Source organism: Gopherus flavomarginatus, chromosome 10, assembly GCF_025201925.1.
Source record: "Gopherus flavomarginatus isolate rGopFla2 chromosome 10, rGopFla2.mat.asm, whole genome shotgun sequence".
In the NCBI taxonomy this organism is placed as follows: domain Eukaryota; kingdom Metazoa; phylum Chordata; order Testudines; family Testudinidae; genus Gopherus; species Gopherus flavomarginatus.
Window position 1 is genome coordinate 13,950,111 of NC_066626.1, and position 27,292 is coordinate 13,977,402.

A 27,292-nucleotide genomic window follows, 5' to 3' on the forward strand; every position below is an offset into this window, starting at 1 on the left:
ATCTTTGCCCATTTAAACTGTAAGCTCTTCAGGGCAGGGAATGTCTCTCACCATATGCACGCACAGCACCAAGGACAAAAGGAGCTTTATCTCTGTTGAGGTCTCTGGGTGATATCTGGTATGTTTCATGGCATACAGAGAAGTTAGATAAGAACCTAAATTGCTCTTGCTGGAAGGTTCAGAATGATAAAACAGACCTATGCCTGTGCTGCAGCTGGGAACGTGCTTCCCAGCTCGAGTAGACAGACTTGCCCCAGCTCTGCTCAAACTAGTGCTAAAAATAACAGTGTAGCTGTAGCGGCATGGACAGCAGCTGGTACTAGTCACCTGAGTACAAACCCGCCCAGACCCCCTAGACAGGTACTCAGGTGGCTAGCCTAAGCTATTGCCTGTACTGCCTGCATCTAGCTACTTGAGCTGGGACGCACACTCCCAGCTCCAGTGAAGACATACTCAGAGAGAACCAAAGAAGGCTGCATCCTAAAACAGAGAGGTAAAACTCACCCTGCCTTACCCTCCATTGGCTAGCTGCTGGCTGACTGCTGAGATCTAGAATTGCTGGCTTCCCTACAGAACCCCCTAGCCTGCAAACAGGACCAGGAATCCCCCCTGCCCTGCCACACACACTCACACTCTGATAGCTTGCAATTCCAACACAGTCCTCAATACACCAGCCTACTATGGTCACATCAGCATAAAAGTTACCACTTCCTATGGCATCAGTGAGAGCTTTTCCCATGCAAGGACTTGGGGAGGCCTGCAGGAAGAGTCTGCAGGCTCCTGGGGAACTGTGCACTCCTCCAAGGGAAGCCCAAATGAAAACAACATTCCCCTCTTCTTTACCCCATGGTTTTATACGCACATTAGGATGACCAAGCCCAGGCATCTGAATCCTGCTGAGCTTTGCTTAGCACAAGCCTGGAGGAATTCACTACAACCTTGTAGAAGGTTTTCCTCTATTTGTTTGTTTTTTAAAATCAGCCCTTAGTTTTCAGTTCAGAGAAAGAGAAGCAGCTCAGCATTCCGTTCCACCAATGACACCTTGACACCGACTACTTATTGCAGCACAGAAAGGATGAAAACACCCACAGGGAGCGGAGGACGATGTGAGCTAACCCAAAGGGCGAGGGGTTGGGCCAACACACTGGAGTGAAATAGATGATGATGATTAATTGCAACTGGCATGCCTTTGAGCAGCAAGGGTGTGGAGTTCCCCATGTTGCCATGCTGAAGGTGTCTCTGTTTCTCACATCAATTTCTTCGTGTGCTTTATTTTCATGTTTTCAGCCTCTCAGCGCTGCAATAACTGGTAGGTGCCAAGGTGTCATTTTTGGAACGGAATGCTGAGGGGCCTCTCTTTCATGTAATTCATTTCCTGCAGCAAAAAGTGCAAATTGCCTAGCAGATTAAGAGCTGATGAAAAGAACAAAATTAAGAGGAAAATTGTCACTTGCATATACTTGCACATATATATAGTACAAAGTTAACCCCATTCATTCACCTGCAGCAAAGGAGCATCACCTTCATAACTTACTTGCCAATCTTTTCCCCGGGCAGGAAGAAATGCTGTTACAAATTGCAGGTCCCTCTGGAAAACCAGTTCCACAAAGCTCACAAGCTTTCTGCTCTACTTGGGAGATGTCCTGTCTGGGAGACTATGGTCTTCCTCTGTGAGCACATCAGGGTTTGGGATGAAAGACTCACCTTAAAGCCATGTTTAACCAAGCCAGTGGGAGTTCTGCAAGCTTAAGAACCAAGGATGCTGCTTAAACGTATGATAATGTCCAGAACAAGATTACTGGAATGATCGCATTCTAAATGGCGTATGGGCGGATGAGTGAGAATAAGACAGAAGCCCAGGTCTGAAATTAGTGACTGTACCAGGTAGTCTGAGAAGATGGAGGGCTGGGGGCAGGGGAAACACGGAGACAAAACTTCTAAGTGTGTTTTTCATTCTAATTTCTCCCAAACTCACTTAGCTCTAATCATTAATTCATATTTTTATTCTATTCTCTTTGTGCCAGAAACTCCTTATTTCATGTAAAGGAAGCACCTCAGACATCAATTATTCGACATATCAATCCCTTTTACACATTCTCTGTTCTACATAAAAGTAGGCACCAATAAGAGGCATTAAACATTCATTAAATTAGAAATACATGAAACCAGCCTCCGCAGCTCTTTTCATACAGCTCTAACTAATAATCCAAATTCAGTAGAGGAGCAAAGTAAACCCTTCTGTAATTCTTTCAGAAAGCTTGACCACTAGAGCATCTTTCATAGTTTGCCTCTCAGTCATAGACATAGTCAATGGCCGGATCCTTAGCTGGTGTAAATCAGTGCAGGTCTATTAGCTTCAATGGGGCTGCACTGATTTTCACCAGCTGACAATCTGATCCTAGGTCTCTAAGGCAGCCAAATGGTTTGCAGTAGCATAACTGGATACAAACATCATGCATACTCTTCTAAATTACACTGATGATTTCATTGCCCTGGGAATAATAATGACATGCCTGCTTTAATTTTAGTACCTTCTGAACTGCTCCTGTTCTGTCAGTGTACCTATGCCCAGACGTACTGCCCTGGAGATAGGGGAATGGTGGAATCTGAAGACTCTTCTCAGTGTGAAGGATTAACAATGATTCCCAAGTTTTTACACAAAGTTTTAACGAAGTTGTCCCATGGGCTTTTCTCAACCTGTATTTCTTACCATAGCAAGGAATCCTAGCATTTACTGCATATTTCCCAGATCCTCAGTCTCTCTTTTCTGGATCAGTTCTTTGCCTATCACACTAATCCACACACTTTTGGTTAAAGCAGCTCGATAGGCCAAATCCTTAGTTGTTGTAAATTAAAGTGGCTCCACTGACTGCAATTCACACCAGATGAAGATCTGGCCCAGTCCTTCTTTGCTAACAACAATTATGACTTCCAGGCATACAAATGGTTGTTTTCTTCTATGGCTTTAAGTGTATGCAAATAGATTCTACCATCCCAGCTAGCACCTTGGATTCAAACACCATAGGAGAGACAGGGGATACCAATAAGTAGAGGACATTCTCTATCTGTTCCCTTTAGCCTTGCCACAGCCCGAGTGAAAAATTAATTGGCCACCAACTACCTAGCCTTTTAAATGGCATATCTTTCTGTGTGCCCATAACCTGACCAAATATTTAGCTTCTTCAAGATGATTATGCTAGAAGAAAGGAGTTAACAAAAAGAAGAAGAAAAAAAGGCTAATAATAGTTCTGTAAGAGGTGTGATCTTCCACCAGGCCTCCAGATGCTATTCTGCTTCTCTTACTCCAGAAATTCTATGATGAACTCAAAAGCAACCTAATTTCCAAAGGTATCTATTCCTAATATACATTAATTCCATTCACCTCTTTGGGGACCGTCGCCTTGTTGTGATGAAGGGACTTGCATGTTCCAATGAGCCTCAGAGCTAAGTTGTTGGGAGCATCATGTTCCTGGTAGGGTCTCCCAAGAAGAACATGTCTGAGGGGAGGTCCCAGACAAAGCATGTCTGAGGGGAGGTCCCCCAAGTCCTCAACAGTGGATCAGGAGGAAGAGGGTCCTCGGTTCTCAACAGCTGTGAAAGCGGATGAAGGCTGCAGCAAGTGGAGATCTCCAGTCGTTTCAGACTTTCCCTGCCACTGGGCCCCAGACCTCCAACTTGTCATGGCTGTGTGGTTGCTGTAGGTGCATCAGCTTCCCCACGCTAAAAGAAATCATGTGCAGGTTTCTACCACAGAAAATAACATCTTTCCAACTTTACAAGCCCTGCGGCGATGGTCTGGTGGTGACGGTGACAGGATCAGTGAATTTGGCAGTCCCTGGCTATGAATCTGCAAATGGGCAGTGGTAGTGAGATGGTCATCTGGCACCTGGACAAGGCAGGAGTGCAATTGGCAGCTACTATCGTGACTGGACAGTCCTCTTTAGGATCCCCTGTGCTCACCACACATGGGGAGAAGGTTAGAAAAGGTGCCCTAAACCGAGGTTGTTTCATACCCTAGAGCCTGCACCCCCAGCCAGAGCCCTCATCCCCCCACACCCAACCCTCTGTACCAGTCCTGAGCCCCCTCCCACACTCCAAACCCCTTGGCCCCAACCCCACCACATTAGTTTCGTTATGTGCACCAATATGAAAGTGATGTGTCACACATTACCTCTATATTGGTGCACATATCAAAATTTATTCTGCACATGGACGTAAAAGATTAGAGGGAACAGTGGGGCTGCCGCCGGTTTAGTTCAACATTTCATTAATGATGTGGATGAAGGGATGGATTGCACCCTTGGCAAGTTTGTGTATGACAGTAAGCTTGGGGGAGAGGTAGATACGCTGGAGGGTAGGGATAGGGTCCAGAGTAACCTAGACAAATTGGAGGATTGAGCTAAAAGAAATCTGATGAGGTTCAACAAGGACAAGTGTGGAGTCCTGCACTTAGGATGGAAGAATCCCAGACACTGCTACAGGCTGGGGACCGACTGGCTAAGTGGCAGTTCTGCAGAAAAGGACCTGGAGATTACTGTGGTTGAGAAGCTGGATATGAGTCAGCAGTGTGCCCTTGTTGCCAAGAAGGCTAACGGCATATTGGGCTGCATTAGTAGGAATATTGCCAGCAGATCGAGGGAAGAAATTATTTCCCTCTATTCAGCACTGGTGAGGCCACATCTGGAGTACTGTGTCCAATTTTGGGCCCTCCACTACAGAAAAGACGTGGACAAATTGGAGAGAGTCCAGCGGAGGGCAACAGAAATGATGAGGGATTTGATAGCAGCTTTCAACTACCTGAAGGGAGTTTCCAAAGAGGATGAAGCTAGGCTGTTCTCAGTGGTGGCAGATGGCAGAGCAAGAAGCAATGGTCTCAAGTTGCAATGTGGGAGACCTAGATTGGATATTAGGAAAAAACTATTTTACTAGGAGGGTGGTGAAGCACTGGAATGGGTTACCTAGGGAGGTAGTGGAATCTCCATCCTTAGAGGTTTTTAAGGCCCGCCATGACAAAACCCTGCCTGGGATGATTTAGCTGGTGTTGGTCCTGCTTTGAGAAGGGGATTGAAGTAGATGACCTCCTGAGGTCTCTTCCAATCCTAATCTTCTATGACTCTATGATAAATTAACTCAAACCCAAAATAATCAGTAGTGCATTTATATTCTAAATAAATTAAGAAAGAAGCTTAGGTGAAATGTGGATTTCTATTCAAGGAAATAAATTGTTATTTACATTAATTTGTGCCCATGCCCTCAAAGATAAGGATATTTGTAGGGAATTATTAATATTTATAGCCTATTAAAATAAATATACATAATAACTGTGCCCGATTCTGGCCTCTTTACCCAGGTAAAACTCCAACTGAAATCAATGGGACCCTTCCTTGAGTACAGAGGAAAGAATCAGACTTTGCATTTTAAAATCTGTATCAACTGTGATAATTTAAAACTTTAATTACAGACACGGTGACAGATTATCTATGAAACATCTTTCTCCTGCCCAATATTTCATTGTGAATCTCGCCAATAGTCTATGCAGCTAGTAAATAAGCACAGTTGCTGGAAAGTATTTAATTGTAGATGTGTTAGGTTTCATCTGTTTTGTTGTGTGTAACTAATTACCTTCTTGAGGGTTAGTGGCAACAAAAATAAAATTAAAGTGAAAGCCAGAGCCCAAATCAGAAATGTACAAGGCTTATCTTGCTCATCCCTCCTGAAAATGAAAATGCCAGGGCACAGTCAAATATTTTAGCAACTGCATTAATGTGCATGTAAGTGGGTGAGAAAGCTTTTGCTCTGAAAAGAATTTCACACTTTAGTGGAGAAAAATGTTAACTAGTCTAGGGCTGCATTTATTGGATTTTTAAATTAATTTCTGTGACATAGGCATGCCACAAAAGCCCCAGTGATGAATTCTTGCTAATGTCAACATTATTTTGGGAAAGAATTTTAAAATAGTGCCTATAATTCGTGAGAATAGGAGACCTCTGGGAATTCATTGCATCGTCTTATTTTGCCCTTTCCTTGTTTTCACTCACAACTACACTTCCCAAACCAGTCTAGTTTCTTTTAATTTTAAAATGCATCTGGATTTTTCTTCAGCAGAGCAGTGAATGGGAAGTGGGATGCAAACCTGACATGGAACTTTATCAAGCAGAGCCAATTTAGAGCAGTGGGTAAAGATCACACTGGAACTAACAAAACAGCATAGGGAAAAAACAACCTATTTTGTCTTTCCCGAGGGCTATAGTCTATAGCCGAGCTGTTCTCCTTGTTTGACATTAAAACATAAGATCCAAATCCTCAAGTCCTAATGCAGGACTTGGTCCTAGGCAAACAATCTTGTGCATGGGGAAGTTTCTCTCATCTTGTGCATTTTTTCCCCATGATCCAAAAGTGATAACTGTTAAGGGACAGAGACAAAAACGAGAAGAACCCATTTAACTTGGACAGCAGCTTAAATCAGATTAAAAGAATTGGAATCATAAACTTAAAAAAAGAAAAAAAAAACAGGCTGTGCCAGAGTGTATTCAAGAGGATTTAAGGGATCATAAAGAGCAACCTACCAATTATCCTTAGGAAAGAGCTTTAAAGTATGTCCAACCACTGATCTTGAGCTCTGTCTCTGAGACTGGGTACTTCACTCACCACTTGCTCACTTCAAGAAAAGCCTTTGGTGAGAGTAAATATGGAAATTGTGTTAAGTGACAAGAAGCAAACAAGGGGACAGACCAATCTGAGAATATGACCCGGCTGATTGGGAGACAATCGCTCGGATGCTCAGTAGTATCCAAGGGTGTGGCTCCACCGATTTCAGCTGAATGACTTTAGCTGCAATTCTGACCCTTAATTAGCAACAAGAAGTGGTGAAAAAGGTGAGTAGAGTCTCATGCCGCACGTTGGAGATGGAAGGGTCCAATACCACATGACATCTCATGCCGGACGTTGGAGACGGAAGGGTCTAAGAGCACATGACATCTCATGCTGGACATTGGAGATGGAAGGGTCCAAGAGCACATGACATCTCATGCCGGACGTTGGAGACGGAAGAGTCTAAGAGCACATGACATCTCATGCTGGACATTGGAGACGGAAGGGTCCAAGAGCACATGACATCTCATGCTGGACGTTGGAGATGGAAGGGTCCAAGAGCACATGACATCTCATGCTGGACGTTGGAGACGGAAGGGTCCAAGAGCACATGACATCTCATGCTGGACGTTGGAGATGGAAGGGTCCAAGAGCACATGACAAAATATAATATGAGAAATAACAATGCACTCACATGTGCAGAAAGACCTAGGTGAAAAAGCTCTAGGGACATCTTAGTGGGAATTTTCTTACATAGACTGCTGCTCTTGCTTCAGTGTGAAATGAGTGGATAGTTTTCTTGTTGAGAATAAAGTAAAGTCCAGGGGGCAGGAGGGACATCACAGACCATGGCAGTCGTGAGCTTGATTTAAATAATAACAGGCAAGTTTAAGATCATGTAGAGACGAAAGTTAACAATAGTTGACAGACTTTTATCTGGAAAAGTCAAAATGACCATAAAGAAGAACTTGGGGCAATAATGTTGTATTCTGTCACTCCTGGAGAACTGGAAATCCAGTAACCTTTCATCTTAAGTCAAAAACCCTGTACAGTACCTGAAGCCATCACCCTCAAAATTTACTGTGACAATTTGGACGATGGGACATGAAAGAAGAAATGTTTCCTACCAAATTTTAGCCTTGCACTGAACTCTGCCTACTGTATGTGCAACTTGATTAAGCTGCCTGATACAACAAGCTTTGCAGCCACTTCACTGAATTTTTCAACGCACAAGATAACGGTTGTATTTCTTTTGACAATTAGGAGTAAATCTCCAGACCCTCATGTTCAGGATGCAGGGGAAAGGAATTGATATTGGCTGCTTATGAATCTTCAGGTCAGGTATGGTAGAGTCAACGCATTTCTGCATTAACCTTACTTCTGCACAGCGCTTCTGTCCTTGGCAACACATAATTAAGACAGCCATGAAAATTATTCTCAATGTATCAAAAGGAAATTATTCTCCAGTTAATGACAGCAACATACAAGCAAGCTACACTGCTTACAAAAGAAAGAACAGCAAAGGACATGGGGCTCTATCTTAACCAACAATAATGGCTTTTCCACCTAAATTCATAAGGAATAACTTTTTAGATGAGAATCTGCATCGCACACTGCTCTGCACATACAATTATATCCACAAATATCCTTCATTTGCCTTTATAAGACAATAACCAGACAAGCAGTAACACTGAGCTGAAATCTTTTGATCACAACATATCTTTCCACTGAAATATTTTTTTTAAATGGAAAACAAAAGCTGTAGGGTGGGGGAAAAATTGTATCACTCTGTTAAGTGAGACTGTCAAACAGAATTATCCATGAGTGCATTTGTGAAACTTATCTTTAATTGACTGTGTGCAGTGGAGTTTTCAGAAATAAAAGCTTGGTCTGAACATGGCTAGCTGGCTTCTTCCTGAAAGTGATGCAAAACCTCATTTTAGCATATGTCAGAGGGATTCGGAAGGTGAGGTGACACATTTGATATCTTTCCACGGTTTTGCGAACAAGGTAGCTAGGATTTCATAGATTCATAGATTCCAAGGTCAGAAGGGATCATTGTGTGCATCTAACCTGACTCCTCTAGATCACAGACCATAGAAGTTCCCCAAAATTATTCCTAGAGCAGATCTCTTAGAAAAACATCCAGTCTTGATTTAAAAATGGTCAGCAATGGAGAATCCACCATGATCCTTGGTAAACTGTTCCCACGATTAATTACACGTTACACCTTTCTCTGCTAGATTTACGTATGGACTGGAATCATGTCACCCCTAAACCTTTTTGTTAAGCTAAATGATTGAGCTCCTTGAGTCAGTCACTGTAAGACAGGTTTTCTAATCCTTTAATCAGTCTCATGGCTTCTCTCCGAACCCTCCTCAATTGATCAACATCCTTCCTGAATGGTGGGCACCAGAACTGGACACAGGATTCCAGCAGCCATCACTCCAGTGCCAAATACAGAATTAAAATAAGTTCTCTGCTCATACTCGAAAGTCCACTGTTTATGCATCCCAAGATCGCCTTAGCCTTTTTGGCACAGCATTGCACGGGGAGCTCATGTTCAGCTGATTATATGTCCCAACCACCAAACTTTTTCAGAGTCCCTGGTTCCCAGGATACACTCCCCCAAGATGATAGGTCATCTATCGTGATGGCCAATAGAAACAATAATGCCAAAGAGGAATGACTGAGTCTGCTCATCATGTTTCTTATAATAACAAAGCCATGACATGGACAGACAGATAACCAGTGAGCCTTAATCTCCCATATTTCTTCCTCACCATCCTCCCTTGCCTCAGAAACCCACTGTCCTTAACAGACCTGGGCTCTTGATCGTAAATGGCTTGGGGTGAGCATAATAATTGTACCTAGCTCTAACAAAGCACTTTTCACCAGTAGATCTCAAAGCGCTTTGCAAAGGAGGTCAGGATCATTATCCCCATTCCACACAGGGGGAAGCTGAAGCACAGGGAGATGAAGTGATTTGCCCAAGGTCACCCAGCAGACCAGTAGCAGAGATGGCTCTTCAGAGTACAGCCTGCAGGCTGACTCCACTAACTTGTTTCTTGGAGATCCCTCTGCGGGGGAGGAATGATCAGCCTGCAGCCTGCATTCTGAGGGCAACAGATGAGCAGGAAGTAGAAGGTCACTGGGCTTCCATAGTAGACAAGGTGCAGAGTTGAACTTGGGCCTGCTGGGGGGACAGCGTAGCTCTGGGGAGGGATCGGGTGGGGAAGCTGACTGGTCTCATTCTGATGCTGATCTCTTTCACTGGGTTTGTTTGAAGATCACTTGAACTTTCATTTCTGGGAAGCTTAAACCTGGAAGCAAACACCCACCTGGAGTAAACCACAGAAAGGAAACTGAGTGCTGAAACCAACAGATGAGGTACAGATCTAATCAGAGCTCATTGGAGTACAAGGATTCATCCTTGGACAGTAAATGCTTCAGGGACTCAACAGGCCAAATATAGAGGTGAGGTATACGATGACGCAAACTACATTGTGATAGCATGTGTAAGTGATTCTCACTGGACCTAAGGGAGCCTAAATTACACTTACACACACATCGAGAACTCAGAACGTTAAAGTTACATTTTCCACATAGCTGTGTTTTCTGCTACAGCCTTCTCTTAGATTCCTTGGTACGTAAGCTATTGAGCATAAAACACAGACTTAGTGGGTCACATTCAGAGATGCTGTCTCAAATCGATGAAAAAAATAGTAATTATTTTTCTGGGAAATATAAACAAATGTTATCTTTGTCAAAATTTCCCATAAAAATTCTGGGGGTTTTTTTGTTTTTTTTTTTTTACAAAAAACTGAAACTATCGGTAACATTTTTGTTCTTTTAATAACAAACATTTTTGGTTTTTTTAAAAAAGGGTTTTGGTTAAAAGTTTTGCGTTTCCAAATTCCATTTTTGGTAAAAATTTTCAGTTAAAAAATCTACTAAAACCTTTTACTGAAAAAAAAAATATATATTTTTTAGTTTCAGAGGCAGGGTTTGGAAAGGGAGGTGTGTAAAGACGAGAACTTTTTATTGTCAGTGACGTTTTTGTGCAAACATTTTCATTTTTGACCAAAAGCCACAATGAAAACATTTCACACAACTCGAGAGATGTGTAGGGAGTGGAAGTTCCACAATGATAAGAAGATACGGACACAAGTCTGAGAGTATTACTGGACCTGTGATCTTACTGAGTATAAGCTGACATAACTCAAAGGTGAAGTGGGCTGGAAGACAGTATAAGTTTCACCTGCTTAGACTCACCTCTGAATTTCTCCCAATGTGTGACTAAAGAGAATGTCTCAAGGGGTGAGATGTGGCCAGGATAGACTGAGTGCCACTGTAAATGCTACTTAGGTAAGTACTAGCAGAAACGAATGGAGACAAATAACACTGAATTACACTTAGCCTAAGGTTAAGGCTCCGTTCCCTTCCATTCTCCAGTGAACGCATACAGCTACAAAGTGGGCTTTACAAAACGAGGATCTGATTGGCTGATTCTGACTCTATGGTGTAATGCCACCCTAAAAATGCCCAGAAGCCGACCTCACTGAATGAAGTCATAATGTCAGTCATGTTACTGCAATGGTTAGAGATGCTTTGTATCCTGACACAGGCTCCTCGCTTTGTGTGCTATTGTTATGGCAGTGGTGATATTATGGCACAAGTGGTGCACTGGGCATCTGTCAATGGAAAATAAATGCTTGCACTACAAACGCTGACCAGTGGCAAATAATAACGTACATCACCCAGGGCCCAACCCTGCTTTCACCGAAACCAATGGGAGTTCTGCTACTGACTTCAATGAGAGCAAGAGCAGCCTATTGACCTTAGACAAATGTTGACCCCTCTCATCTCAGTCTAGAGCCTAATGCTGCTCCTCTTACTCGTGCAAATAGTCCAACTGCCTTCAAGTGGGACTAAGTGTGGGAGCAAGGTAAGCAGGAATTAGCCCTTGGAGAGCTGAAATTCTCACCTTGACTGATCCTCACTAGTTTTAGGGCCCATCCTACAAACCCTTGCTCGGGTGAACAGTCCCATTGACTTCAATGAGATGACTCATGCGAGGAAGAGTGTCCTTGAGTTGCAGTGATGGAAGTTGCTAACTAAAGCACACACACAATGAGAAGGAACAAACATCGACCTTTGCCAGGCACGGTAGTTTCTCGGCTGCATGTAGGTAATAAAAAAATCTTTACAGTATTTTGCTGTTACCTCTTCTTTAAAGCTAATACAGTGCATTCTTACCATTTTTGCAGACAGGACAACACTGTTCTGGTTCATAGACTGGGTTGACACACTCAGGAACTGCGCAGTCTGCTACAACACAGTGAACTTCATTGCTGGGCTCACAGCGACACCATTCACATGGAGAGGGCTGGGAACAAATCTAAAATTAGCCCATTTCCTCCTGCAGCTTAAACGTTTGTAACATTTATATGTTGCCATAAGACAAAACATCTGTGTTTAATACGACTTCACTGCATTCATTCATCATGTGCAACACAAATTAGCCTTGTAAAATTGTAAAGTCTGAAATACTTTTAAAAGTGCTAAGGAGAATGCTCAGAATTAGATCTGTTTTAAGGACCATGCTTGTACTTTGTCCATTGTCACACTTACCTCTCTATTATGAAAGGACCCAGACCAGGCCAGGAGGACTGAAACAAGTCACCAGTCTGGCTTTGGTTTGAAGACACATGAGTGCATGTCACAGATTGTGTTCCTTTGCTCATCTGTTGCCTTCTGGTGAGCATGTCTGGTGTTAAAAGTTATAAGAGCAGGGTTCTAGTAAACCTCAGCTCCATTGCTGCTCTCGGGAAGGGAGCAGAGGGACTGCATGATGTTCACATGCACATTCATGTCATGTGCAAACTCGCGGTCGCAAACCAACCTAATGCCCTGCGTGTGTTGCCGCCGGATCAGCTGGCTCAGAAGCTGGACCCTTCACAGTGTGGCAGCCTCGGGTTAGAGTGGATACATTTTTCAGAATCAAGAAGAATTTCTATTGCTTTCCTTGTGGGGCAGGGATTGTATTTTGTTCTGTGTTTGCCCAGTGCCTAGCACAAGAGGGCCTGATTGGGTCCCCCAAAGCACCACCACAATATAAACAATAAATAAATAATTAATTTTCTAGTCACATCCTCAAGAAGGTACTTAAGCATATGCCCAAGAAGAAGCTCGGAGTAATCCCACTGAAGTCAATGAGTTAGGTAGGAACCAACTGAACGGGTTACATTTTAGCACTGTCAGTCTAAAGGGTGTGCCTTGAACATGGAAGAGAGAGTTGTCTTCACCTCACTTGCCTTCCCTTTTAATGGGGAGCTGAAGAAATCTGTTTTAAAAAATAAAAAAGTCACTGTTTCGGGTCTCTGAAACAACAAGTGTGTGCACGCATGTGAGACAGCCACACACACACATACAACTGGAGAATGAGTGTGTGGCAGGCTGGTGTGTGAAATCTCCAGCAATCTAGCGTGCTGAGCACCAAGTATCCGTGTGGACAATGCTGCTGCACACTCAGAAATCCATAGTGCACTTTGATCTACTCTAAACAGCCTAGCACACAAGAGAGCTTCCAGTGTGTGGAGCAGGAGCCACACAACCAGTTTGTGTGCCACACGCTTGAGTGCTGTTTTTACACCCCAGCACGTCATGCAGTAATGCTCCGTCCAGCTATGCCCTTAGATAGACTGGGGAGAGGGAGTGGGACGAAGAGTGGGGAAGAGAAATAAAAGTGACTGATTAGCGCATGTGAAAACCAAACCACTAGGAGATCATTTCATTCGGTTACCTGTCAGACACTGAATTCAGGCCTCTTCTGAAACAGCTGATCCCCTCACTAGCAGCTAAACTAACGGATGGAAGGTGCAAACTCTTCCTTCCATCACATAAGCAGAAAGCTGTAATAATGCTATTGAATTCAATGGAATTCCTCCAAATTAAATGAGAGCAGAATGCGGATGAAATGTTTCAGATTGTGGTGATGTCTCTCGCTCATTTGTACAAGACATACAGAACACCCTGAGTTCTGGTCTTGGCAGGTAAAAAGCTTTTCTGTTCACCTCTAAGGGGCTCCATATGTCTTGAATCAAATCATTTATGCCCAGGGAATTCATTTCCACCCTAAAATGGACTGATTAACGTATCCTCACTTTGTCTGAACGTCTGCAGCCTGTAATCCCCATCAACTCTCATTACTAGTGACTCTGGCAAATTAGATAAAATCAGCACATCCTGAGTTAGGGAAGCAGTCTGTGGAGGTGGAAATCCTCTGTCTAATTATCTTCCCTCATTCTATTCTGCTTTGATTTCTATCTGCAGTACCAGGAAGCTAAATTTCTTTTACCAGCTTTTCTTATTCAAGTCTATTTAATAACAATAAAAACAACACAAAAGAAACCCGAACTACTTGCCCAGGGATCAATAAGAAAATTACTGTCTTGTTTTTCCCCAATTTAACCAATAGTTATATGGAATAGTCCAGCTAGATCTTATGCTATATTGAGACCTTCATTTACACTTCCTTGAGAATTTCTCCCTGCCACAAAGTTACATTGGTTTTTGTGATGCAGAGCTGCTAGCATTGCAAGGTATTCTACTGCATATGCCGGAGATTGAAGCGCATCAGCAGATGTAGAAGATGCCGCTAAATGACTCTACACTGAGTAAATGAGACATGACATGTATATCTTTTGATTCTGTGTTGTTAGTGTTACCTAAAAATGACACTGTAATAAAATGTGATGTTATTTGACACTGGAAGCAGCTGTTGGGATGGGAGAACTTTACACAGTTATAAGATGGAAAGAACTCTTCAATTCTTCAGACAATGAACATTCTGCAGAAGAAAAGAGGATGTTCGATGTATGTCACCCCCTCTTTGAATCTCTCCACCAGCTTCCTATTCCCCACCACATGAAGTTCAGCCTACTCGTTCTTGCCTTTACACCCATCCTTAACCTCACCCCTTTATACTCACTAGTCTCTTACTGCAGCACTCAAACGTCCCCTCCCCTCCACCAGTGATGCCAAGCTTGTTGACCACTTCTCCAAATGCCTCAGTGCTTTCTTCCACATCTTCCCTTATACACAGAACACCCTTCCCGAGCTGACCAGCAAAGCCACTCTCATCTTGTGTAGGAGCTGATCCAAAGCATAGTGAAATCAATAGGATTCTTTTTAATGACATCAGTGGGCTCTGGCTCAGAGCCTTAAATTCCTCCTGGAGACACACTTCTTCTGGGATGACTACAGGAAACTAGCTGACTGAGTAGTCTGTTATTTATCTCATGAATGAACTGCTCTTCTATACAGAGAACTGAGTCAAGAGTTGGGAGGAAAGGCCCTGAAACTGAAGCTGGGAATTAGTGCAGGAATTGGGGTTCACATGAGGCACCTCCAGGTCTTTTTCTGACTTCTCTATCCAGCCCATTTGTCCTTATTTTCCTCCAGGCATTAACTGCTCTTCTGTTGACCCTAATGAAGTTCTCTTCCAGATGCTGCTGCTTTGTTTGCTTTTTATTCCTATGCAAATATCATATACGGTGAACGCTTTAGATAGTGTGCACTGGGTAACTTGGCCAATTTTCAGCAGCACCAGGGTTGGCATTTAAAGGGGTGTCATGTATGGAGCATGGCACCTTGGTAAGCAGTTTGTAAATTGATATTCTCCTGTCCTTATTAAAAACCAGTGATGGGAATGTTTGCTAATGCCTGATATACAAAAAGAGCATTCAGTCATGACACTTGCTTTTAGACAGTGCAAATAGCCTAACTAGAATCTTTTAGAGCTGATACTTTACAAAAAAAACTCTAAGGAGATCAATGAATTCAGACCAGTAAAGGGTTATAGGTGGTACAAGATTTTGGGCAAGATTTTTGACAGCATCCTTCTGAACAAGAACAATGTCTTATAAGAGGGAAGCTAAGGAGGGTACCTAGGGTGGAGCAGTGCTGGGGAAGGGCAGAGGGAGCTGGGGAACTTCAGCCTAGCAAAGCCCCAGGCTGCAGGCTGAGTTAAGGGCCCATCAAAGGGTACTAAGGCTGCAGAATCGGGAATAGGCAGAGGCAGCTGGTCCAACCCCCTGTCCGATGATGAATGGTTTACAGACTGCAGTCTGCCCCAGTGAGTGACAGCTAAATGGAGTAGCCACTGAGGTAAGGTGGGGGTTCCCCTGGGAGGGGAGACCCAGAATGAGGGGATGCTGCAGTGGGCAGAATCCCTGGACAAAGGGCTGTGGGGTCCAGGAGGAACACAAGTGGGCGAGACACTGGCCTGCAGAGGGCGATCTGGGTTAGAAAGAGCTAATTCCCTGGATGACCAGCAGGAAGCACCATGCCAGTGAATCATCATCCCACCACAAGACCATACACAGAAAAATCATAGTTCAACTGTCATCTTCTTCCTAGAAGTGGATCTCTCCAGCACAGGCTGGAAGATGTCAGTCTCTTGTCTCAGCAAGTGGGGGACATCTACAGCCAGTAAAGTTCACTTTTTTGAAAAGAAAATTAAAAATGGGGATAGAGAATACATTTTATAGGCAAGGGAGGACAGAAGGATAAATCTGACAGATGTTATAAACCATACCAAGAAGACAACAAAGAGAAAGGAGAGATAATGATTATAGCTCAGTGAGCTAGCTTGCTAAACCCAGGGTTGTGAGTTCAATCCTTGAGGGGGCCACTTAGGGATCTGGGGCAAAAATCAGTAGTTGGTCCTGCTAGTGAAGGCAGGGAGCTGGACTCGATGACCTTTCAAGGTCCCTTCCAGTTCTAGGAGATAGGTATATCTCCAATTATTACTATAGCTTCCCCAATTATTATTACTTCCCCAACATCATGATGATGATATTTATTTCATTTGTGGGGGAATGTGGAAAATTGTTGGGATTCAAATTCCAATATCCCAGTTCAACTCTCTAGATTTGGGTGTGGGTTGGGCATGTTCCCCAGATCTAGTCTGGATGCAGTCAAAGATGGTGGCAAAATGGTGAGAATAATTGATCTCAAAAGACTTTGGACATTTCTGTCTAAACCGTGCCAGAAGCATTTGCAAGAGCTCGGCATTGCGGAATCTGAACACAAACTCTAGCCTTAGACTGGCCTGGACCCTGAACACTAGACTAAATCTAATCTAGGTATCACCATCACTTCTTTGGTCACTGACTAGCCGCTTAAGCTCTCTGCCTGTTCCCCAAAACTATGTTGAATACTTGTCTTTACCATGTAGGTTTGCTCTTCAATTGTCTATCACTGGGTATTAAAAATTGTTGCTAAAGCATGGAGCAAGTATCTGTACAATAAATATTACATAGTGGCCTCCCTTAAAAGTTCTTCAGTTGCCTTAGATGAGGAGCTCTCTGTCTCTGTCTATTTGTCAAACAATCTTTGGTACTTCTAAGCAAACACGGTTAGAGTGGTAGACAGGCAGTTATCTAAGACCACAGAAGAACTTTCAAGGTGACAAATGAAGGATATTTTTTCTTTACTTGTTTGTTCTGTCCTTCAGAGAGAATTTTCTCTATTTTTCACCCCTGTTAATACTGTCACAGTTAACTGGGAGGCTAACTGCACCTCTGGGCCTGCCTGGTCTCTCTGAGAGCAGTTCCTCTCAAGTCTCGGGCCTCTACCCATGACTCGTCTGCCAGTGTGGAATCATATGATTCTCCCAGTCTCAGCTAGGCGATGGGCTGCAGTCCCCTGGGATCAACTGTGGTTACTTCAGCAGGCTTGAGCTGAGTTCAGTACCTGCAGTTCATTTCCGCACAGGGCAATGGCAATGGTAACTGGTAACCCAACAGCCCTCTTAAAGCCACATATAATTGATTTAGCACAAAAGCATTTCAGAGACAACAGATCTTAAAAAGAATAAGCCAGTCTATATGGTGGCCTGCCTCTCCCTAAGGCTTACATTCCCCTGGACATGGAGAAACACCAGCTCTTTCAGAGTCAGACTCCTCTCCAGAGCCTTCCTCTTTGTCAGCCTGTCCCCAGATAATTATTACTATTCACCTCCGCCCTTCCACCCAGTGCCTTTCCTGAGAAAGGCTTTTTAATTGTTTGGGAGCACGGGGTGTGGGACAAGGCAGGGTGGGAGTGGGAGTTTGGAGGAAGGGGTGGAGTGGGGGTCAAGCACCCCCTGGGTAGAGAGGAAGTCGGCGCCGAGGCCAGGTTACATCTCACTTAACCAATTCCCTGCCATTGCAGTGGCCTCAGGCACTCAATGCCTCCTGTTCTCTGCCTTTGGCACACAATAATTTAGTCTCCTGTGAGCTGTCATGCTTGGGTCTCGTTTCTGCTGTTGGGTTTAGTGTGCGGGCGCTGGATGGTCTGTGATATACGGGAGGTCAGACTAGATGATCTGGTGGTCCCCTCTGGCCAGAAAATCTATGACTCTATGAAAGTCCTTTAACATATAGTTTGTGTGATTATATCAGTTTCTACCAGAGCCTTGTCAGTTTCAAATGCCACCGGACGCTTGGGAAAGAGTCAGATTTCAAAATGGATGCAAGCTGTAAATTCTAGACCCAGTTCCCAGTGTTACCAAAATTTGGGGGTATGTGGTTCTGTGGCTTAGGTTTGGACTCATTTTGACTTGGTTTCAAAAGACCTGCTCTCCATCAGGGACACTGCTGCCACCCTGGAGGTTCCCACAAAGCAGAGGCAAGATCTGGCACGTCACCAAAGCATTCATGGCTGCCAATAATTCCATTTCACTTCTCTCTTATTGTCTGTGAGCCATTGGTACCAGCCCTCGTATAGATAATTGCCGTCAACCCTCCTCTGTGCAGAATCTACTGATGGACTCATGCTTTATGCAGAAGTAGCAGCAGCCAGTGCAGGAAAAGGTAAAGTGAAGTCTGTCAAACGGTGTGATGATACCTGGAGCGCAGATGGAAATGTTAATGATGCTAGGGACAATGGCAGTTCTGATGGAGACAATTTTTGTAGCTACCATTTCAGGTGGTGAATTTATAGGGAGGAAGATGAATAAGATCTGAGCCACAACAGCTTCCATGTTACAGCTAAGATAATAGGTTACAAATGGGAAGAGCTGAATATAAAAAGAGACCCTTGACACAGGATGGCATTCATCAGAGACGACTGCAGGAGCTGAAATTGGAATAATTGTCATTGCTATTTAAATTGCCTCTGATCTCCGGCAGAATAGCAGTGGATTGCAAGAAAGCTGAAGTAGTGCCTGCTCCTAAGAAACTTAGCAGGTGTTAAACTATTGAGGACAGACAGATTAGCTTGACATCCACCCTAGGCAAGATAGCAGAATCAATCAGAAAGGCTGGGCTAGTAGGTTATTTATTTATAATTAGAGGTGGCTGAATACTGCAAGATTCTGAGCAGCAACTTATTACAATACATAATTAGCCCCATTGACTTCAATAGGTAGAAGAGATTCAGTGTGAATAATGGTATTAGAATGATCCCATTCATTGACAACATGCATTAGAATTCTGACTAACTTCAGTTTGGCCATGCTCATGCCCTTTTATGTTGGTTATTCATAGCCAATGGGTTTTTTTGTTCATCTTAATGTTTGGGGAATGGCTGTTCTTCATTCAAATAAGTGTATTTGCATGTGAGTATTCATTAGTCACTATTCATTACTTGTCATCAGTCATTTTTGTTTTAAAAGTTTCAAACATCCAATCAGAGCAGCTACAATATTGTGTGACTTACATGGCCATTTGCACAACAGGAATCACCCCCATAGGCTGAAGGGTGTTCAAATAAACTTGCTGGTGAGTATTTACACACAGTAAATATAACCACAGAAAAGAGGACTGGTACCCAAATGAGAAAATGGTGCTAAAATGGATAATTTATTTGCAATGAATAATTTAACCAGTTTGTTATTTAATTATATATAAATAAATATCGACTGACCCTCTGTAGTGTCATGCGTCACAATATTCAGAAGCACTCAATCCACTTTAGAGACTGATGCAAACAGTAGACAGATTTCAAAAATTCTGAGCACCCGTAAGTCCAAGTCAACAGGGTGCTTAGTATCTCTGAAAACCGGGCAATACATACAAGGGTTATCACGGTAATCACTGAAATGCGGCAACCAGTGAGGAATTATTTATCCAACCGAAAGAACAAGGGAATAAACATTCAACTCCTTTAAAGTAAAAAAAAACACTCTCTAGAAATAATAGTCCTGGCTCTCAAATCCAGCTAAGCTGTACTCAGTGCAGCACCTGACTAGGAAGCAAAGATGACCTGATTCCACCTTTATCGCTTCCAGATGCAGGAGCTCTAAACAAAAGTTAGAGCAGCCTCAGGGCTGCTCTAATTTATGTCCAGCTGCCTGCAGTCACAAGGATCTGTTCTAGCAGCTGGGAAAAGCCATAACACAGAAGCATTTTGGCCACACCCCCTCACACTGAGTGCTATCGTTAAGGAGAGACAGAGCTCCTGTGGCAGCTCCCTGCCACCCAAGGATTGCCCCTTTGGGGGACATGCCTTCCCTTCCCCTATCTATGCCCCTCCTATACTGAGGTAGGTGCTGTATAAACAGCGGATTGCATCCCCACCACTGGGGATTCTCCTTATGCTGCAAGAACTCCAGGCTAGCAGGTAAAGCTTGCTTAATGGCTCGGGGAGCAGCACACAGGGGATGTCCCATAAGAGCTAACCAGGTCCTATATTTGATGTAACAAGAGAGTCATATAATGATTAGCTTTGCTAGGTTTTCAGTATTTTCCATGTGTGGGGCCAGCTGATGTATTCGATGTACACGCTACAGCTTACGCTTGTGTAAGTTATGTTGCTCCAGGGTGTGAATAAGCCACCCCCTACACCGCGTGATATAAGTTACACCGACCTAAGCGCCAATGTGGACACCGCTGTCGATGGGAGAGCTTCTCTCACTGACATAGCCGCTGCCGCTCGCAGGGGTGGGAGTAGTTAAGTCACTGGGAGAGCTCTCTCCCACCAGTGTAGAGCATCTGCACTAGCAGTGATACGATGTAACAGTTGCAGCAGTGTAGCTGTGCCGTTGTAAGCTCCGTAGTGCAGCCACAGCCTAAGACTCCTGGAACTGGTTTTTGGTCTGGGTAGTCATCCTTCAATTAGCTGATAAAAGGGAACCAAATTTCATGAGAGGATCCAACCTTGGCCTCTCCCAAAGGGCCTGCATATCCTGTTATTTCATTGACGGAAGCAGTGGAGCGTCCCATATCAACATGACTCCACACTTCTCTTCTAAGAGCAAAACTTAATATAGACACGTGTCTATATAATTTTATTCCTCACAACAGCTGTACTTACAGAGCCCTGTGGCTGGATGGACTAGAGTAGGGGTAGGCAACCTATGGCACGGGTGCCGAAGGCGGCACGCAAGCTGATTTTCAGTGGCACTCATACTGCCTGGGTCCTGGCCACCAGTCTGGGGGGCTCTGCATTTTAATTTAATTTTAAATGAAGCTTCTTAAACATTTTAAAAGCCTTATTTACTTTACATATAACAATAGTTAAGTTATATATTATAGACTTATAGAAAGAGGCCTTCTAAAAACGTTAAAATGTATTACTGGCACGCGAAACCTTAAATTAGAGTGAATAAGTGAAGATTCGGCACAGCACTTCTGAAAGGTTGCCAATCTCTGGACTAGCGGGTTGTATTACTTTGGTGTGTAATTTTTATGCTTCTATTCTGATAGCTTTTTTCATTTTGGACATGCCCACCGCAAGTGGAATAAGTCTCCTTTCTAAAGGTTACTGCTGGGACTAACACAGGGATCAGGATATGTATGGACTGTGTGATGTACCATCGGTTTAGGACACCAAGAAAATGCTTAATTTATCCCATGCACCTGCTTGCTGATCCACATTGCGTTCTGCAACCCCCATCCTCTATTGTTGCATGTGGTCCTTTTGGTGAAGCATCCTCAGAAGGGAGCCTTCTTTGGAAGTCTGGGTGAATCCAATGCCCGTATGGAATTTTGATTCTTGTTTTTTGTGTTTCCGCTGGGTCTGATTCTGCTGCTCTCATTGCGTTACTCTGATTAGGGACTAATTGTGCAGTAAAACACTACTGACTATGGGTAAGGGTGGCAAGATCAGGCTCTCGATGTTGCTAGGCTAAAGAGACTATATCATGGACTTGACAGTAGCATAACACAAATATGCTGGTTGGTGGGGAGGTTCACAATTCCACCCTCAGTCACCCCTTATATGGTAGCTGTCTGCTGTCAAAACCCCAGGAGACCTCAGGGTCTGCACTTCCCTGTCAGTCAGATCATCAGCGAGTGTAAATCAGTGTAACTCCATTGCAATCGGAGCAGCTGAGGATTTGAACTTATGGCTGATCCTTATGCAGGGGCACAAAAAGGAGATAATCCTTGCACCTTCACACTCCCTCTTGTGTGCACTTGCATGGGAGGAGCTGTCCAGGATGCAGCCCTTCAGCTGAGTTGAAGTAAGCGTTTGGAGTCAAATGTGTTGCAAAGCCTCCTGTCCCTGTATTTTCAGCACTTTGAAAATAACATTCCAGGGGATGCTGTTCAGTGGGGATGGAGACAGCAATGGAAATTCTGTGGGCTCACTGTGGTGTGGGTGCTGTTCTTTGAGATAATGCAGAAAACAGGTTCTCCACCAGATCGTTAGTTCTTCTTTTAGGCTTAGCCCTGCTGCCTCTTGAGGAAGGCCAACGACACACACATTCCTGTGATGTGAATGGCTCTCCGGGTCTTCTGGCTCACAGTGGCAAAACAAAACTCCATCTCTTGCTTTCATTTTTTTCTTGGCACCTGCCAGAAGTTTGGTCTCGTCTTAGCTGTGACTGGTTTGACCCGCTCCTCTGAAATTCTAGGGTCAAGAATTCTAGGAATTTGGACCTGAGACTCCTTTGTGCCATCCTGGCTGCACGAAGGGACCACGAAGCTCCCAGATCTGGGCAGCTGAAGAGTCCAGTGTTGTGAGGGCATCCCTGGCTGGAATGTAGCCAGCCCCAGATCACCACACTGCTCTCTTTTGGCTTATATGGGCAGGAAAGGTGAGCCAAGACAGCTGGTGTACTCCAGTGATCCCCCATATGGTATAATGGCCCCATGGGGACTGTTACCAGTGGGACAAACTTAGAGCAGCTCAGCCTAGGGCAGACAGATCTTTGTCCATTCTTTCTCTGTGGTCCTCACTGTCTTGTGTATTGGCTTTAAATAAGTTTGCTGGTGATGGGATGCAGCTTTCCTGAATACCGTCCCCTTGTTCACTCACATTTGACTCAGGATTCCCCTGTGACTGAGAATCGTGGGATACATTGGTGGCAATAGTTCATTGCTGATCTTGGTCAGTGTGTGCTGGCTTAGTGTGGCTGTTTCCTCCCCTTTATCTCCTTCAGAGTAAAGAGCTGTTGGCGAGCCAGAGTCGAGGGCTGACGGGGGGCTGGGAGCTGCCGGCTTGCCTGTTCCTTGGTGCTGCCTGACAGTGCACCAGCATGCAGGGGTTGTGAATCCTTGTCTACAGCTCTATACACACATACCTTTCAGGGCCTGATTCCAAGCCCAGTGAAGTGAACAGAAAGACTGTTGCTGGAGAGAGAGAGAAAGGGATGAAAACTAGCCCCTGCTGCTGACGGCAGATAGTGGGCTGGGAAGACTGACCTATTTACCCCTTCTCAATGTCATGGTCCCTCAGTCCAAAGCACATTGTGTCGCTAAACTGCCCTGATGCCACTTTTGTGCTGGCCAGCCTGGTGAAAGAGGAGGAGACAGGTTGGCTCCTCCATCACTCGGGATAGCCCAGTCAGTCTTGCTGCTGCTATTTTACTGGTAGAGGGGGTGAGGGAGGGTGAATTGGGTTATCTCTTCTGCTGATGCTTCGTCAGTGGAGGTGGGGTAGATGCTGTTGTTTGGTTCACTGGTGGGGTGGGCTGAGGTGTCCTTCCCTGCTGCTGTTCCTGGGAAGGTTGTTTTTCCTCTTCCTTCTGCCAGTTTTACTCCCAGAGGTTTTTCCTTTGCCTTAGTGTTGGTTTTCTGTCAGACTGGCATGTGAATTTTGAAGCAGAGGGAGTCGGGTGCATGAGACCTCCCTCAGGCAATCCTTGTCCCAGCTCAGCATCACGCAGTCTCCACAGGGGCAGCTCACACATAACACGAGAGTTTACCCAGCATAACTTCATTGGACTAACTGAAGTCAATGCAGATGCGCCAGTTTACATCAGCAGAGAATCTGGCTCCAAGGCTACAGTGGAATTAATTTCTATTTACTCTAGTGAGAGTGGGAGAAGAAAACAGGCCTGGGGTCTTTTAAACGGAAGTAAGTGTTCTCGAAATGACGTAGTGAGAAGGATCCCACCAAGGCTCCAGGTTGAGATTTCTCCTATTTAACTTGCTAGCAAGCGGTTTGGACGAAGGACTAAGTAGCAGGAGATGCAAATGACATGCAGGCAGGAGAGACTGAAGACACTCTTTTAAAAGGATGGCAGCATTGCACAAGAGCATTTGAACAGTCCAGGGCAGTGGGTAAAAGGCTGGCGTGATGGAACTTGGTGTAAGAAAATGTAAAATCAGGCACCCAGGAAGAACCGCTGAGATGGCAAATACAAATTCTGCATGTTTCCTTAATTAAGGAACACAGGAGGAAAAGGACCCAGGGCAAGAGCAATAACCAGAAATTCAGGGCAAGGGGCCAGACTGTGATGACAGTGTAAATCCAGAATAACGCACAGCAGTGTAACTGAGAGCAGAATTTGGCCCTCAGTGTTAGTCGGTGTCAAAATCAAAACAAAACCAAACCAGAGAGAGTTTTAAGACAAATAAATTGGGGATTTAATTCCAAACCGCAGAAGACAATGGTCCCTTTGCATAGGGTATCTTTTAGTACAAAATAATATGGGTCCAACCCTGCAAGTGCTTAGTGCCCTCAGCTGTTACTGATCTCCTAGGAGCTGCAGGATGCACCCCTGTGTTGTACTAGGCAGGAACACTCAAGTTAGGGAAGCAATGAGTTTAGCAGTTTGCGCTCAGGACTAGGAGCAAGCAGCCCTGACACTGACTGACTCTGTGACCTTGTGCAAGTCACTTAACCTCTATGCCTTAGTTTCTCCTTGGCTAAATTGCTGGTTAATGCTGCCGACAAGACATGCAGGGAGGTAGAGAGGATTAGTTAGTGTTTGTACACATTATATAAAATGTCAACGAATACATTTAGGAAAAGGTAGAGAGCAGGTTGGCGAAGCTCAATTTTATACTGGAATAACATTCTTATGGGGAAAATCTCCTTGATTTTAACATAGATTATTTTAAGAATAGGTAACTACCCATGTTACCTGTAAGCTGCATGGTCACACAGCAGCCTGTTAAAAGCTGCGCAGGAGCTCAGGGAACCCGCCTGGCCAGGACCTGCTATGGCCAGGGAAGGGGTACCCCTCCCCTGCCCAGACCTGCTGTGACTGGGGCACCCCTCCCTCAGCCCAGACCTGCTGCAGCCAGAGGAGGGGGAGGGGTGCCTATCCTGCAGTCCTGTCATAACTATAAAGGGAAGGGTAATACTATAAAACGCCTCCTGGCCAGAGACACCAAAATCCTTTTACCTATAAAGAGTTAAGAAGCTCAGGTAACCTGGATGACACCTGACCCAAAGACACAATAAGGAGATAAGATACTTTCAAATCTTGGTGGGGTGAAGACTTTTGTTTGTGCTCTTTGTTTTGGGGGTTATTTGCTCTTGGGACTAAGAGGGACCGGACCTCAATCCATGCTCTCCAAGTCTTTCTGAATCAGTCTCTCATATTTCAAACTTGTAAGTAACAGCCAGGCAAGGTGTGTTAGGTTTATCTTTGTTTTCTCAACTTGTGAATGTTCCTTTTGTTAGAGGATTTACCTCTGTTTGCTGTAACTTTGAACCTATGGCTAGAGGGGGTTCCTCTGGGCTCTTTGAATCTGATTACCCTGTAAAGTATTTTCCATCCTGATCCTACAGAGATGACTTTTACTTTTCTTTCTTTAATTAAAAGCCTTCTTTTAAGAACCTAATTGATTTTTCCTTGTTTTAAGATCCAAGGGGCTTGAATCTGGACTCATCAGGAATTGGTGGGGGAACGGAGGAGAAATGGTTAATTTCTCCTTGTTTTAAGATCCAAGGGTTTGGCTCCGTGTTCACCAGGAAATTGGCGGAGAAGTCTCTCAAGGCTACTGTCATAACTGTCCTACTCAGATCTGAACCTTAGAGTTCAGAACATGAGAAGCTAGCATGAAACCTCCAAACTTAATTACCAGCTTGGATCTGATATCGCTGCCACCAGCCAGAAGATTCCAGTGTCTGGCTCACTGTGGTCTCCCCAAAACCTTCCCTGGGGGACCCCAAGATTCAGATGCCCTGAGTCTCACCACAAAGGGAAATAACCCACTTCCCTTCCCCCTCTTTACCTCCTCCCGGATTTCCCCGCCCTGGGTACTCTAGGAGATTCCCTGCTTCAAGTCCTTGAAACACCACACCGAGAAATCAAATATTTCTCTCCCCTCACCCAGAGGTTATGTAAATTCAGGCTTAGTAAATCTAACACAAAGAGATTCTCTCTTCCCCCCTGTCTTCTTCCTCCCACCAATTCCCGGGTGAGCTGCAGACTCAATCCCCTTGAGCCCCCACTAAAAAAAAATCCACAGCTCTTAAAAAGAAAGCTTTATATAAAAAGAAAGGAAAAGACATAAAATGGTCTCTGTATCAGGGTGACAATATACAGGGTCAATTGCTTAAAGGGAAAAAATGAATAAACAGCCTTATCCAAAAAGAATACAATTTAAAACATTCCAGCAACTACACACATGTAAATACAAAAAAACAATATAAACCTATTGTCTTACTATCCTTGTACTTACAACTTGGAGACAGAAGATTAGAAAGCCTGGAGATAGAGAGATCACTCTCAGAGCCGAGAGGGTCACCGAACCGAGACAAAGAACACCCACCCAAAAACTTCCCTCCCTTGACATTTGAAAAATCTTGTTTTCTGATTGGTCCTCTGGTCAGGTGTTTGGTTCCCTTTGTTAACCTTTACAGGTAAAAGAACATTAACCCTTAGCTATCTGTTTATGACAGCTACCCAGGGAAGGGTTATAGTACTTGGGAGGAAGATATTCTAGGTGGGAGAAAGACAGAGTTTCTCAAATGACTCATAAATAATTTGAGTGGTGGCAGCAAAACCAGATCTAAGCTGGTAGTTAAGCTTACAGGTTTTCATGCAGGTTCCCATATCTGTACCCTAAAATTCAGAGTGGGGAAGGAACCTTAGCAGGCCCTAACCCAGCCGCGGCCAGGACCTACCATGGCTGGGGTGCCCTTTCTCAGCCCCAACCCAAACCCAGACTTGCTGTGGCAGGGAGAGGCACCTCTCCCCCATACCCAGCACAGGTGCTCCTGTGGGGAGAGAGAGCTGGGGGGAATCCTCTCTCCCTGCCGTAGCCCCAGGGCAGCCTGCACCCCAAACCCCTCATCCCCAGCCCCACCCTTGAGGCCACACTCCCAGTCGGAGCCTTCACTCCCTCAACCCCAACCTTCTGCCCCAGCCCTGAGCCCCTCACCACCAGCCCCACTCCGCAGCCTGTACCCCAACCCTTTGCCCCAGCCCTGAGCCCGCACCTCCGGCTGGAGCCCTCACACCCTTGCACCCCAACCTCTGCCCCAGCCCTGAGCCCCCTCCCACATGCCAAACCTCGCGGCCCCGGCA

The 27,292-nt window shown here is 44.5% G+C and overlaps 1 protein-coding gene across 4 annotated transcripts in view; it reads right to left on the reverse strand.

Annotated features, from left to right (window-relative positions):
* Window positions 1–27,292, reverse strand: part of VWC2L (von Willebrand factor C domain containing 2 like) — a 140,857-nt gene that overhangs the window by 97,950 nt on the left and 15,615 nt on the right. For 3 of the 4 annotated variants that reach the window (XM_050916211.1, XM_050916209.1, XM_050916210.1), the window contains exon 3: window positions 11,851–11,980. The exons of the other annotated variant lie outside the window; for it this stretch is intronic. In XM_050916211.1, the coding sequence (XP_050772168.1) occupies window positions 11,851–11,980 (130 nt within the window). The remainder of the gene's footprint in view (window positions 1–11,850; window positions 11,981–27,292) is intronic. 4 annotated transcript variants of the gene reach the window in all.